The 15,032-nt window shown below is 35.7% G+C and overlaps 1 protein-coding gene and 1 pseudogene across 2 annotated transcripts in view; one reads left to right on the forward strand and one right to left on the reverse strand.

Moving 5' to 3' along the window:
* LOC127436219 (calcium and integrin-binding family member 2-like) overlaps positions 1–3,946 on the reverse strand; it is a 34,986-nt gene extending 31,040 nt beyond the window's left edge. For both annotated transcript variants that reach the window (XM_051690247.1, XM_051690246.1), the window contains exon 1: positions 3,654–3,946. In XM_051690247.1, the coding sequence (XP_051546207.1) occupies positions 3,654–3,704 (51 nt within the window). In that variant the 5' untranslated portion in view covers positions 3,705–3,946. The remainder of the gene's footprint in view (positions 1–3,653) is intronic.
* A 5,268-nt stretch (positions 3,947–9,214) lies between these two features.
* On the forward strand, positions 9,215–14,401 carry LOC127435709 (leucine-rich repeat-containing protein 61-like; annotated as a pseudogene).
* The last annotated feature ends 631 nt before the right edge of the window (positions 14,402–15,032 follow it).

Below are 15,032 nucleotides of genomic sequence, written 5' to 3' on the forward strand. Positions count from 1 at the left end.
TGTTCAATGCTGCACACCCAGCCAGCGTTATGCTAAAAAAAAAACATCCTCCAAATCACTGTAGCAGCTCTAAAGATTACTGTTAATTGCTCATTAATTTAAAATATTGAGGCTCGAATCTGTGTGGTGTGAGTTAAGGCCAGAGCTGCGAGTTATTAGCAGACAGGATAGATGACCTGGTGTTCAATTATTTCCAGTGACAGAGCACAGCCCACATATCTAATAATGACATTACATGCGCACAGAAAGAAATGGCTGCTTGGCAAAAAATATAGGTATGAGAGCCTTTCCTCTATTGTACTTCTCTATACGCCTCCACTCTTGATTTATTCATCTAAATATAGTCCAGCCATAACACCTCTCTGAAAGATATAGCATGTTAATGTGGGTATGACATATTGAAAGGATATTGGTCTCGGCGGACTAGATCTGCTACGCTGCTGCTGTGCAATTACGGAGACTTACTACTGCTAGAACATATACAGACAACTGAGTTCAGCATGTGTACATGCTACTGCTGCTGCTGCACAATTAGAAATATACAAGACATGCTGCACAAGCATGTATGACATGCTGCTGCACAATTAGACGTAAATACAATCCTCCAACAAAGCAAAAAAGCTGCATAAACGAATAACACAAAACATAACCCCAAACAAGCAGATCTACCGCCAAGACGTGTGTACTGCTGCTGCTCCGAAGAGCCATGTGTACTGAGTGTATGCTAGCTATGTGTGCCTTGGCCTGGCTGGCCTAAATGGCTAGTAATGTGACTCATAGTGTGTATCTGGACCTGAAAATCCCAGATCTTATTTAACTAGTGACTTAGCCTAGCTATGTGTGGATTTATTTAAACTAATAACCTAAGATAGCGATGTGTGCAAGTGCCTGATTTGGCTACAGCTTACCTTGATAAAGACTGCGATTCAATGTGTCATGGCCAAAATCAGACCTTAATGTGCAAGCTGTTACAAGAAAAAGCCTTAGCAACCACCTGAGCAAATATCATTTTTAGAGTAAACTCGCAGCGTGCTGCAGTGAAAATGGCTTACTTGCAAATTGAGCAAATTTAAATGTTAAGCAAAGAGAGAGTGTGCAAGTTGACTACCCAATTACAAGTCAAAGGACCTATCAGCTTACACCATGTGAGGCAATTGGCTTGACATATCACATGTAAACGAGCTGATTGGATAACAGATAACAAGTTTTAAGAACCTATCAGTTTGCACCATTCAGAGTTTCATGCCTGAACTTAATTATTTGGTCAAAACATACAACGTGGTCAAACTTGATTAAGGGCCGTGGGCCAAAAGGGAACTTTGCATTATAACAAACTGAGGGCTTGAAATTCATTTCTGAAAATTATTGGGGAATTTGTTGATAATAAACAGGATTGATATAGTTTTATCGCGTCACTCGCTTCCGGAGACGTGGTATAACACCATTTGCATGTCGAATTAAAAGGTTTAGTTTATACATCAGTAATATCTTAAGTTCAGTAACTATGGGACAGAGTACTTCCTAACTGCGCCGCTAACACTTCTGACAGCTGCACGAGAGAGAAAGTGAAAGACATTGGATTTACTCGCGCAGCTTCTGGAATTACAGTTTGATACAAAAACAAGTTTATGATTTGATTTGTTCATCTCATCTGTATCTATTGGTTTACTAATTCGCAGTTGCACTGTAAAGTGAATAAAAGTGTGCAGGAATTTCCCGCAAAGCTATAGTATAGCTTCAGAAGACTTTAATATAGCGCACAAATTGTATGGGCTGCTGTTATGGTGCTTTATTCTCCTTTTTGGAGCTTGACAGCCCTTGGTCACTATCCACAGTTTTCCTGATCAACCACTGGGCGGTGCCATGTCGGGACTGTTTTCTGGTTCCGGTCTCCATAAGAACCAACGTAAAAACTACTAAAACAAGCCATCCATATGGAGAACAACAACCATTTTGGGTGTTAGTTGGAGTAAACATGAGTTCAGGCTCAACTTGTGCAGTTGTTGGCTGTCATAACCATTAAAAGTAGTTTATCATTGTGACTAATCTCAGGCCATTGCTTCATGTCATCTACCCACATGGGTGAGGCACAGTCAAAAGACAATCTTCGCAACTCTGAAAAGCATCGCCACAATAGAGCCACATGTTTTTTCGCTAAACATCAAATTATTCGCTAAAAGCATAAAAGCATAAGTGAAAACGAAAACAGAGAAAATATATTCTCTGCAAGATTCTCCCTCAGTTGACTGATTCCCTTTCACAGCATGGTGACATGACTTGATACCGTTAGACTTGGCAGGTTTGAGAAATGGGTCTATCAGCCAAATGGCCAAGCTCCACTGATCCAGGTACAACGCAATGATTAAAGAGCACAACATCAAAAGGCGTCCATGGTTGCTAGCAGTCATTGATTTGTACAATGCTTTCTACAATGTGCTGTGATGATTGGCAAATGGGAAACTGAGATGGCTACCATTCAAGTTTCCCAAATATCTGACTCAATGAACCAATTACATCACACCCCCACCTTGTCTGTATCTCCATACTTGTGGTTATCAGAATGTAAAAAAAAGAATATTTGATCATTCTGCTATATTAAAAGTGAGGAATGTTAAGCTTCTGACAACACAAGCTACAAGAGAATCTCACCATTGACTACTTAGAATTAGGTTTCTGGGTATCTTTGTAGACTGACTATTAATATTTAAACTTCCTTGAGTCATCCTTTGAGCAGCAGACTAAGATGATGTTTAGCCAATGCATGACAGACTACTGTACAAAAGACAAAAGACAGATCTTCTCACAATCGTTTTGAAACAATATGACCAGATATCCTCAGATAAGCCTCAATAACCACAAGGAAGCAAGGAATCTTGTCACGCTACACTAAAAGAACAAATGCTACTGTTGTGATATGTGAAATGTTTTACATTTAAGGGTACAACACAGAAATTGTTCAAAGAGATTCGAAATAACACTGCTTATTGTTTGATCATCATGTAGTACCAGGTTTCAATAGTACCATCAAGATGCTTAGAAGTAAACAACTAGATTTTGACTAGTCTAGGGTTTAAGGACCACAGGCACTGTATAAAAAATCTGCATAAAAACCTCCAGAACGCTCCAGAATTTCCAAGCAAAAGTGCATCCTATATTGTGCACTGTCAGACAGTAAAGGGTCTTGTGTGCTGCAGACAATAAACTAAGAACAAGATGAAGCATCTTATAAAATCATACATGAATAATCACTGTTTTTTTTTTTTGTTTTTTTTTTTTTCATATTGCTTTTTCAGGTTAAAAGGAGCAATTTGTTTCAATGACGAATAATATGTTTAAACATTTCACTATTTTACAACACAAAATGATGAGTGCAGAATATAATAGGCTATGATAAACTATATCACCATATTGCAACAAAAAAATATATAATAATAATAATAATAATTAAAAAAAATTATTGGATATCTTGACTTTTAGAACTACGTTCTGGAAAGAAAGAAAGAAAGAAAGAAAGAAAGAAAGAAAGAAAAGAACTGGAATGCCAAAACCACATATTAACACAAAACTTGATTTTGTTGTTGTTCTCTACAATCTGCTTAATCCTGAAATGAAAAATTGTCTTGAAAAACATAATCAAGACGACAGTCTCTTACCTGATATGCGTCTAGCTGTTCATCAGTAAATATCGTTTGCTTATTACCCATCTTAGTCGAGTAATTTTCCTCTCGTGCAGATGCATCACATTGAAAGTTGGAGGCGTCTTCTCTGGTCTATGCATTTATGTCCACGGTTTGGCGCGAGGAGAAAATTGGGACCCAGCATGAAATTTCAGTACTTCTCGAAGTGTGCCTGTTGGTGGTAAAGGCGACACTCTCCATAAATACTTCAACAGCTCAAGAAACGTTATACCTTTTCACTCGCTGTCCGCTGTCCGCATTTACTATGACGGAATTCTTCTCAATGAAAATGCTTCTTGAACCAACTTACACTTTTATACCAGCAGGGGGCGGCATTCGACGTACAGCGCATTGGGTCGACATAATATAAAGTAAATAATAGGGGCATAAAAAATACATGAAAAATATTATAAATATATGTTATATAGGGTATAACGGGGCTAAAGGTCCCCCGAGGTAAAAGTCACTTTTGATTTTATTTTCTCCCAAAACACTAAACTGCAACAAAAAATACCACAGTACTTTCCTTAATAGCTGTTTGTCACCATACACTGCAAAATATTCCTGATCCATGAGATCTTTGCGTGTGGTGTCTAAAGATTGATTGTGAAGTAATTTGATCTAATATTTAAAAACTGCATGCTAATTTTACCAAACACTCTTACATATTCGGGTCTTTGGAGACCTGGCACTTATATCTGTCAAAAATGGATGTACAAAATGCCCAGCTAGTGTAAAATTTTACAAATATTTTCAAGACAATTAGAAAACAATAAATTAAAATATATTTGGATGTTTTGTATTTCATAAATTAAACAGACAATGCAACAAATCAAGAACAGGATTCATTATTTTCACAGAAATGAGATGCAACTGGCTGTCAAACACATAATGAGCTACACATTACACATAATCTACACATGTGTAATGCATGTTTAACTTATGTGTAGCTTATGTGTATTTTCTCAGGCACTTGTTGAGTATATTGAAATAGATGCACAACTTACATAATTTCAGTAGTACACTCAAATGGCAATATTCATATCATACTTTTTCACGTGTTAAACTTACTATAGTTTTCTTCATGTTGTTTCTTCATCAAATAGCAATGTCAAATGTAAATTAAGTCAATCACTGAAACAACAGTGCTACCTTGAGTAAGAAATAACAAGTATATTATGTTTGTGTATACGCATATATAAAATACAGATAATTCTCTGTTGTTGACAGTTCGTTGTTGCACAGAAAGTCAGCGTGATATAGTGTTTATTTGTATGAATATAATACTCATTTCTCTTGTAATACACAAAGTAATAGAGAGCCTGTGATAGTAAACTTAAATAGATATGAAATTATTTATATATATATATATATATATATATATATATATATATATATATATATATATATATATATATATATATATATATAATTTATGAAAGTGCAATAAAAAAAAGAAAGAAAAAAGAAAAAGAAAACACAACAAAATGGCACTCTTACATACCTTGGGTCTCTAAAGACCGTATACACTTTTGGTACTTAAACCATTATAATATGCACGAATAATGCAAATCACTGAAAACAAATGAAGAAGAATGTAAAAGTGAAAGTGGAGATTTATTGCAAAAAGGACTTAAATATTGATCTGTTTCTCACCCACACCTGTCATATCACTTCTGAAGATGTGTGTTTTTTTCTTTTTTTTTTTTTTTTTTGGCAATTTTGGCATTTTTTGTGTGTCACTATTTATAAGAGATAGATTCAGGAATAGTAAAGAGGTGTGGGCACAACTTAAAAAAATGGATGATTTACAGGGAGTGGAATGGGGTCATGGGTCACTAAAGACCTGAGGTATTAAGGGTTAATAATTTAAAAAATGTTGCAAATTTATGTAGCTAATGAAAAGATCACATTTATTTTGAGATAAAATATTTATTTGTCATTTTCAGTATTGTTCAAGGTGATTCAATCAAAATCCAATAAGTGAAAGGATAGTATTTGAGGTAAAATTCCCCCCTGTTGCAGGGGCTAAAGGCCCCTATAAACCACATGGTTTTTCTTAAGTGGGGCAAATAGATTTGCTATGAAAAAATGATTTAAGTGGGCTCACGGTGACTGATTCAATTACAATGGAGATTAATTTGATTAACTAAAACTACTGGAGCTGTTATGAAAAACCAAATGTGACTGAAATGAACAGAAAATGGTTAACTCTTTTCTAAGAGGTTATTTTGAATAAGCATTATCTTAATTTGTTACTTAAAAAAGCATCTTGTTGTCTCAAAAGTATATGCATAAGTTTAAAAAATTTGCCCTATAACTATTGTCCCAATCCTTTTAGCCCAAATGTTCAGACCTTTAAAAAAAAGAAAAAAGTATTTTAATCAAAACAACCTTCCGTTATTAATTATTTTCACACCAAGTATGTTGCTTCATAAATATTCAATAAAAATAAATATATTTTTCAATCTTGATAGGATACACTTTGTGACCAGGAAAAAAAGAGAAAAATGTCCTTAAGGTGTTCCTAGCCATATATATTGTTCCCTAAATATATCAGTTAAATTAATAATATCCCTTACACTATTGTTATTTATTATTATTTTTATTGCTTGTACACTGTAAAATATTTAATTCAAGTTATAAATGAACTGGTTTTATTCGAGTTAAATTTTTTTATTAATAATTCAACCTGAAAAACAAGGTTACACAAAATTCATTTTTTTCTCTCTCTCTTCAAAAAATTTTTTTTTCTCTCTTAAAAAGCTTTTTTTTTTCTCTCTCTCTTCAAAATTTTTTTTTCTCTCTTCAAAAAACAATGCATGCGGTACCAACCTTGGCCACCAGGTGCCACTATCAGTAAACATGTAATCTTATGCTTTGAATGCTTTCTCTGTTGCTATATAGCTGAATAATACATTTATTATGAGCAAACGGCATAGATGGTTTAGAAAGACCAACAATTTCAAACAAAAAAATCTCCAGTTGTTGCACGACAACGAATGCCATATCAAACATATGTAACCTGATTTTGTCTTGATTAAGGTTTGTAAACCCTTAAATAAATAATAAATGTATATTCAGCTACATAGCAACAGAGAAAGCGTTCAAAACATAAGATTACATGTTTACTGATAGTGGCACCTGGTGGCCAAGGTTGGTACCGCATGCATTGTTTTGAAGAGAGAAAAAAAAGATTTTTGAAGAGAGAAAACTTTTTTATTTTTTATTTATTTATTTATTTATTTTATTTTTTTTTTTTTTGAAGAGAGAAAAAAATAAATTTAGGAAGAGAGAAACATTTTTAAGACTTAGGCTCAGGAAGGAACGGAGACACTTTTTTTTTGTTTGTTTGTTTTGTTTTGTTTCACTCTTATTGTTTTTTTTTCCACCGTGCGGTTCAGAGCTTCCGTAAGTAATCACTGCGTTTTTAACAGTTTAAGTTTTTAGACACGGGGCTCAAGGCAAAACCTTTTTTATTTATAACAACAAACGCCAAAACGTTCGGTTGGTTTATTATTATTATTATTATTATTATTATTATTATTATTATTTTATTATTTACGAATTTTTGCGTACTTTCCTTAGTCCACTGATAAGATACGTTGTATAGCAACTTAGTTTAATACAAAATGTACATTAAAATAAAAAAAAAAATAAAAAAATAAATAAAAAAACCTTCCTGTTCCGTATCCTAGTAACATATACAGGTGCATCTCAATAAATTAGAATGTCGTGGAAAAGTTCATTTATTTCAGTAATTCAACTCAAATTGTGAAACTCGTGTATTAAATAAATTCAATGCACACAGACTGAAGTAGTTTAAGTCTTTTATTCTTTTAATTGTGATGATTTTGGCTCACATTTAACAAAAACCCAGCAATTCACTATCTCAACAAATTAGAATATGGTGACATGCCAATCAGCTAATCAACTCAAAACACCTGCAAAGGTTTCCTGAGCCTTCAAAATGGTCTCTCAGTTTGGTTCACTAGGCTACACAATCATGGGGAAGACTGCTGATCTGACAGTTGTCCAGAAGACAATCATTGACACCCTTCACAAGGAGGGTAAGCCACAAACATTCATTGCCAAAGAAGCTGGCTGTTCACAGAGTGCTGTATCCGAGCATGTTAACAGAAAATTGACTGGAAGGAAAAAGTGTGGAAGAAAAAGATGCACAACCAACCGAGAGAACCGCAGCCTTATGATTGTCAAGCAAAATCGATTCAAGAATTTGGGTGAACTTCACAAGGAATGGACTGAGGCTGGGGTCAAGGCATCAAGAGCCACCACACACAGACATGTCAAGGAATTTGGTTACAGTTGTCGTATTCCTCTTGTGAAGCCACTCCTGAACCACAGACAACGTCAGAGGCGTCTTACCTGGGCTAAGGAGAAGAAGAACTGGACTGTTGCCCAGTGTTCCAAAGTCCTCTTTTCAGATGAGAGCAAGTTTTGTATTTTATTTGGAAACCAAGGTCCTAGAGTCTGGAGGAAGGGTGGAGAAGCTCATAGCCCAAGTTGCTTGAAGTCCAGTGTTAAGTTTCCACAGTCTGTGATGATTTGGGGTGCAATGTCATCTGCTGGTGTTGGTCCATTGTGTTTTTTGAAAACCAAAGTCACTGCACCCGTTTACCAAGAAATTTTGGAGCACTTCATGCTTCCTTCTGCTGACCAGCTTTTTAAAGATGCTGATTTCATTTTCCAGCAGGATTTGGCACCTGCCCACACTGCCAAAAGCACCAAAAGTTGGTTAAATGACCATGGTGTCGGTGTGCTTGACTGGCCAGCAAACTCAGCAGACCTGAACCCCATAGAGAATCTATGGGGTATTGTCAAGAGGAAAATGAGAAACAAGAGACCAAAAAATGCAGATGAGCTGAAGGCCACTGTCAAAGAAACCTGGGCTTCCATACCACCACAGCAGTGCCACAAACTGATCACCTCCATGCCACGCCGAATTGAGGCAGTAATTAAAGCAAAAGGAGCCCCTACCAAGTATTGAGTACATATACAGTAAATGAACATACTTTCCAGAAGGCCAACAATTCACTAAAAATGTTTTTTTTATTGGTCTTATGATGTATTCTAATTTTTTGAGATAGTGAATTGGTGGGTTTTTGTTAAATGTGAGCCAAAATCATCACAATTAAAAGAACCAGAGACTTAAACTACTTCAGTCTGTGTGCATTGAATTTATTTAATACACGAGTTTCACAATTTGAGTTGAATTACTGAAATAAATGAACTTTTCCACGACATTCTAATTTATTGAGATGCACCTGTATTAGTACACAAAAAACGCAAGAAGGGTGACTTGAGGTAAAGTCCGACTTCCGGCTGCTCTAAACCTATGTTAATTAAACCAGCCGATAAAAGAACAATACATCAAACCAGCAAAACAACAGGGTGCAAATAATCCACGCATTAAAATCATCAGTATGTAGGGCAAACATTATAGTGAGGCTAGCAGTGGAGCTAACAGTCTCTCCTGTCTGTGCTCACTGCATGCTGTCTGTCCACCGGTATTTATTCACAAAACATTAATCTCATGCTGTAGTCTGCAAATGATTTCACACATCTGAGGGATAATGGACTGTAAGAGGGGAAAAGACAATGGTGAGTTACCTGTAACCAAGAAAGAGTCTGTATTAAACGTGTGCGCTAGCAGCGGTAGCTGTCCACACACCATGGTGCTGATTGACAAAGATACTACTACTAAATATTACATATATATTTTTATTAAGGATATTTTTGTAAGCAGTTAATCTCTTTGGGAGCCTAATGAATGTAGTCGTGCACTGTCATTGCAATAAAACCAGCTCGCTGTTTCCTTTAGGTCATTAAGTAATCGCTTGCTGCTTAGTATGTGTGCTGAATTGGGTTTCTTTTAAACATGAGTTCAGCTTTTAAACCAACTGTTGGCTAACTACAACTTTTATTGTATCCACAAAGACTCAGTTATTTTATTATAGCTTTCAAAGCTCTTTTAAAGTGATAGTTCACCCAAAAATGAAAATCCACTCATTTACTCACCCTCATGCCATCCCAGATGTGTATGATTTTCTTTCTTCTGCATAACACAAATTAAGATTTTTAGAAGAATATTTCAGCTCTGTAGGTCCATATGATGCAAGTTAATGGTGGCCAGAACTTTGAAGCTCCAAAATACATATAAAGGCAGCATAAAAGTAATCCATATGACTACAGTGATTAAATCCATGTCTTCTGAAGCGATGTGATAGGTGTGGGTGAGAAACGGATCAAGATTTAAGTCCTTTTTTACTATAAATTCTCCTCCCTGCCCAGTAGGTGGCAATATGCATGAATAATGCGAATCGCCGAACACAAAAGAAGAAGAATGTAACTGTAAAAGTGGAGATTTATAGTAAAAAGGACTTAAATATTGATCTGTTTCTCACCCACACCTATCATATCACTTCAGAAGATATGGATTTAACCACTGGAGCCATAAGGATTACTTTTATGTTTTCTTTATGTGCTTTTAGGACCTTTAAAGGTCTGGTCACTTTCACTTGCATTGTATGGACTAACAGAGCTGAAATATTCTTCTAAAATCTTCATTTTTGTTCTGCAGAAGAAAGAAAGTCATATATATCTGGGACAACATAAGAGTGAGTAAATGATGAGAGTATTTTCATTTTTGGGCGAACTATCCTGTTAAGTGGGTACTGTGTGATGTACAGTATGATGTCAATATTGTCAGCAGACATATGAACATTTTTTTTTAGTCAGACATTGTCTCATCATCTTCCAGAATCCGAATGTGCAAAGATCACCACCGTGCTTCTGAAGTCCTGCACAGGGGAGTTCGATCTGGAATCTATTTTGTTCCTTAAACTGAGGAATTTAGGTAAGCCAACATTGATTTTGGTGGCTTCTGAATAGATTGGTACAAAGTATTGCACATAAACACAATCCAATTTGTGTTTTGCAGGAATTTATGACCTTGGATGTATAGGAGAGTGTATAAACCTGGAGAGGCTGGACCTCTCGGGAAATAACATCATGAATCTGGGGCCTCTTTCGCCTCTACGAAGACTTCTTGTCCTTAACTTGTCAGCTAATAGAATCTCCAATTTAGGTAATGGTCATTACAACCATATTATAATCTGAATATGGATTTCATTAATGCAGCTGAGTAATATTTAATGTCAATATGTCTTTTCTTAGAACCCCTTTCAAGCTGCGAAAGTTAACAGAGTCTTAATTTGTCTGGCAATGTGATACCGAGGTAAGCTGCCATTATTTAGCAATATAGCCACTTTAAATCACTTTTTGCTTTTCTAATCCTCTTTCGCCCATGTCAAATTTGTTGCCTTGCACCAACAGTGTTGATAATCTCCATGTACTCAAGTCTTTATGGAAACTAGAGAGCATTAGTTTGAAGGACAACACCTATAATTATACCAATCCAGGTTAGTGTTTGTCTGGGTCTTTGTTTATTTAGATCTTTTTGATACTGTAAACCATTTCCAATATTTTTACTCATTTATTTTATTGTAGTCTGCAAGAATTCTTCATACCGCACCCTTCTTCTTGAAATGTTGTCAAACATCAAAGTGGTGGATGGTGAGATGTTTTATGTTAGGTTGCTCAGTTTGGATCCATATGCAACACGATTAAAAGGATGCATGTTTTTTTTTTTTTTTTTTTTTGTTAGATTTGGCATACATTTGCAACACTACGGCAAGGCAAGCAAGTTAACAGATGCTCTTTTAGTGTGTAACTTTAGGTGAAAGGGTGGTGGGACATGGAAGTGACCTATACCAATTATGCAAAGACATTGATGATACAATCAAAGGTATTTGCTGGAAGTTTAACCCTGTTATTTAATTGATTTGAAATGATTGATTGTAGCATGAAAACAATGTACTTGGATGGGTATTATGGTAACCTGTTACCAGTGTTGGGTGTAATCTGATAACAAAGTAATTAGTTACTGTAATCAAATTACTTTTGTTGTCAAAAAGGTAGTGTAACACATTACATTTTAAATCATTGTAATTTTTTCATGTAAAGATATGCGGAAAATGTTCCTACTCCCTGAAAGATATTTCTTAAATAAGTGTCCTGAGATATCTCACAGTCTCTGTGACAGCTCTAGATTCTGTAAACAGCAAACAAAAATGTGTCCACGGGCCGTGGTCAATGACGCTTTCTGCCTGTCAATCATTTTGCCCGTTCTCATAATGTTGTAGTTGCAGCGAATTATTGAGCCTTAATGCTATTTTTATGCCATGTTGCTCATGACAGTTGCCAGTTGTGGGCGCTATTTTGCTGCTGTTGTTTTTGTCAACCGTTTTTCAGCTATATCTTTCTCTTTCTGCATGATGTCGTTCTCAAAATCTTATTTGGTATATTTGAAGTGCAGGGTTTTGGAAAGAAGGGACGTGGCTAATCCAATGGCTCACCTTTTGGAAATGTAATTACTTTTAAGTAGGGCTGTCAATCGATTAACATTTTTAATATAATTAATTACATGACATGCAATAAATTAATCGAATTCATCGCATACATTATTATTTGCTGAGAAAGGCCCACTAAATAAAGGTAATTAATATAAATAATGCATAATAAAGGGCCTGGGTAGCTCAGCGAGTAAAGACGCTGACTACCACCCCTGGAGTCACGAGTTCGAATACAGAGCGTGCTGAGCGACTCCAGCCAGGTCTCCTAAGCAACCAAATTGGCCTGATTGCTAGGGAGGGTAGAGTCACATGGGGTAACCTCCTCATGGTCACTATAATGTGGTTCTTGCTCTCGGTGGGGCACGTGGTGAGTTGTGTGTGGTCGTGGATGCCGCGGAGAATAGCGTGAAGCCTCCACACACGCTATGTCTCCGCGGTAATGCGCTCAACAAGCCATGTGATAAGATGCGCGGATTGACGGTCTCAGACGCGGAGGCAACTGAGATCGTCCTCTGCCACCCGGATTGAGGCGAGTCACTATGCCACCACGAGGACTTAGAGCGCACTGGGAATTGGGCATTCCAAATTGGGGAGAAAAGGAAAATAAATAAATAAATAAAAAAAATAATGCATAATAATTCTAATATTTATAAATATTTAGGGCCTATAATAAATATATAATACGGATTGAAATTCAGTTTGAAATAAATTGCATTATTGTGGCAGATGCATAAAGCATTGATTAGACAATACTTAAGAACTAATTATATTGTTTGTTTTATTCTCATATCATTGAACCAAGCCTACAGTTGACCAGTCTGTTTTGCATTGAGTTCATCAATGTGTCTAGTTCTCATAGTACGTGTTCTTGCGCTCTGTCTGCGCTATTTTTAATTGTCGCTCTATTTACATGTGTGTGCCTCAGGTGGTCGCATTTGGAGCATCTCACTGATATTCAGCAGTGTCAAGTTAAAAGTAGTGGAAACATTGAAAATCGCATCTCAAGGCTCCTGTTTTCTGTTGTGTCAATGAAGTTTGTTGAGGCACGCTGCCACCTATTGACACGGCTCGTAAAAACAGATGTTCTTCAAGCTTGAAAAAGTCGCCGTTTTCGCTTGCTGACATCACCTCCACAACCATCTCACGTACGTTATGAACATTGGAAGATCTCTCCGTTCACTTGCGGCTCGTATGGTAGGAATATCCGTACATTTATTACGGACTTTATGTACTGTACGCTACAGGGGGCATGATAAATTGCATAAATTTTTTAGCAAGTTATTTTTAAATAATTAATTACACTAAATTAACGCATTAAATCAACAGCCCTACTTTTAAGAAACTGGGTTACACATTTTTCGAAAATAATATTATTTATGTAGAAACCATTTAAAACAGGAATTATTTTCATATATACACCCGTTTGTGTTTCTGTGACAGCTGAAAGGACAACGACAATGAACAATGATGAAATTTAGGCATTATTTTGAAATGGTTGAGCAGAAAAACAACACTATTCTGACAAAATTGTAATTTGTAATGTCATTACATTCCCATTAAGTAATCAGTAAAGTAATCTGATTAATTTTTTTAGAGAAGTAATTTGTAGTGGATTACTTGTTTTGAATAATTTTTCCTAAACAATGTCCCTTTTTATTGTCTATTTATTGTTTATTTTTTATGAGACCAACTGTAATTTGAACAATTACAAACAAAGTCTATATGTTCTGTAATTATTATTTCTTCTCTTTTGATTGTAGCAGGCTTGTATAAAAATGGCCAGCTGTCGGAGGTAGCAGAATGTAAACCTTGGGTAGATGATGGATTTTGGGAGATAAAAAGATCAAACAACGCCATTGTAGATGAAGCCTATAAACATTTTAGTGGTATTGTCTAAATAATTTTTTTTAAATAATTTATTTCTTAAAACGTCAATTACATTCATAAGCTGGCACAAATCCTATGGAAGCTAGATCCTGCCATGGAATAAAAATGGTATTTCTAACTTTATACCTCACAATTGTGACTTTATTTCTTGCAATTATAACATTGTAATTACGAAGTCGTAATTACTTTTTTTTTTTTTTAATTTATATTCTTTGGTGGGATCAAGGCACCATACAATTCCTTTGATGAAATGCTCTAATTTCTTTTTGGGAACCTGACTCTGTTTTCTTAACAGATGTTCTTCATGAATGCAGACTGCTGAACAGTAAAGCAGCTCATGTGATCTCACAAAATGAAAGGACCGTCAGCCTCAAGAGCCAACTAAAGCAGTATGCTGTTTGAATCTGGTGATTGAGTCACACTGAATATTTGTTTCCATTCGCAAAGAATGCATATGTTTTCCACAGCTTTTTCTGTGTCTTCTTAAAAGTCCATATGCTTGATGGGGCCAGAAATCCAAAATGATCCGTGTTGCCTGCAGTGTGAGGGTTTCGTTTTAGTAACAACGACTGAGTCCTTTCTGATTCTGTAGTTACCCTGAATCCATTTTGATCACTGTCTCAGGATGTTCCAAATCAAAAGAATCCTCTTTGCACTCCTAACACAATACTGTATCAGACATTATGCTTTAAATTACTTAAAATGCTGCTATTTGTATATTTCGTAATAGTGAAGCACTTCCTTTGTTTATTGACCATTTCTGGGGCTTTTTCCATGTTGCACTTCTTAATTGCTATTTTTGATTAATGATTTGCCTTTTTATTGTAAACCTAATGTGGACAAACTTTTGTAATTAAATACAGCAGTTTGTGTAGCTGTTTGTTTCATACATTTTTTCCCCTTGCATTTTCTAAAATATCCTTTTGCTTAAAACGACATCTATACTTTAAATATATATGACCAGCTTTGCATCTTTGCATTTACATTATGTTGGATAAAGAAGAACACTCACCAGAAAATGTCCCTGTGTCTT

The sequence above is a fragment of the Myxocyprinus asiaticus genome, chromosome 46 (assembly GCF_019703515.2).
Source record: "Myxocyprinus asiaticus isolate MX2 ecotype Aquarium Trade chromosome 46, UBuf_Myxa_2, whole genome shotgun sequence".
In the NCBI taxonomy this organism is placed as follows: domain Eukaryota; kingdom Metazoa; phylum Chordata; class Actinopteri; order Cypriniformes; family Catostomidae; genus Myxocyprinus; species Myxocyprinus asiaticus.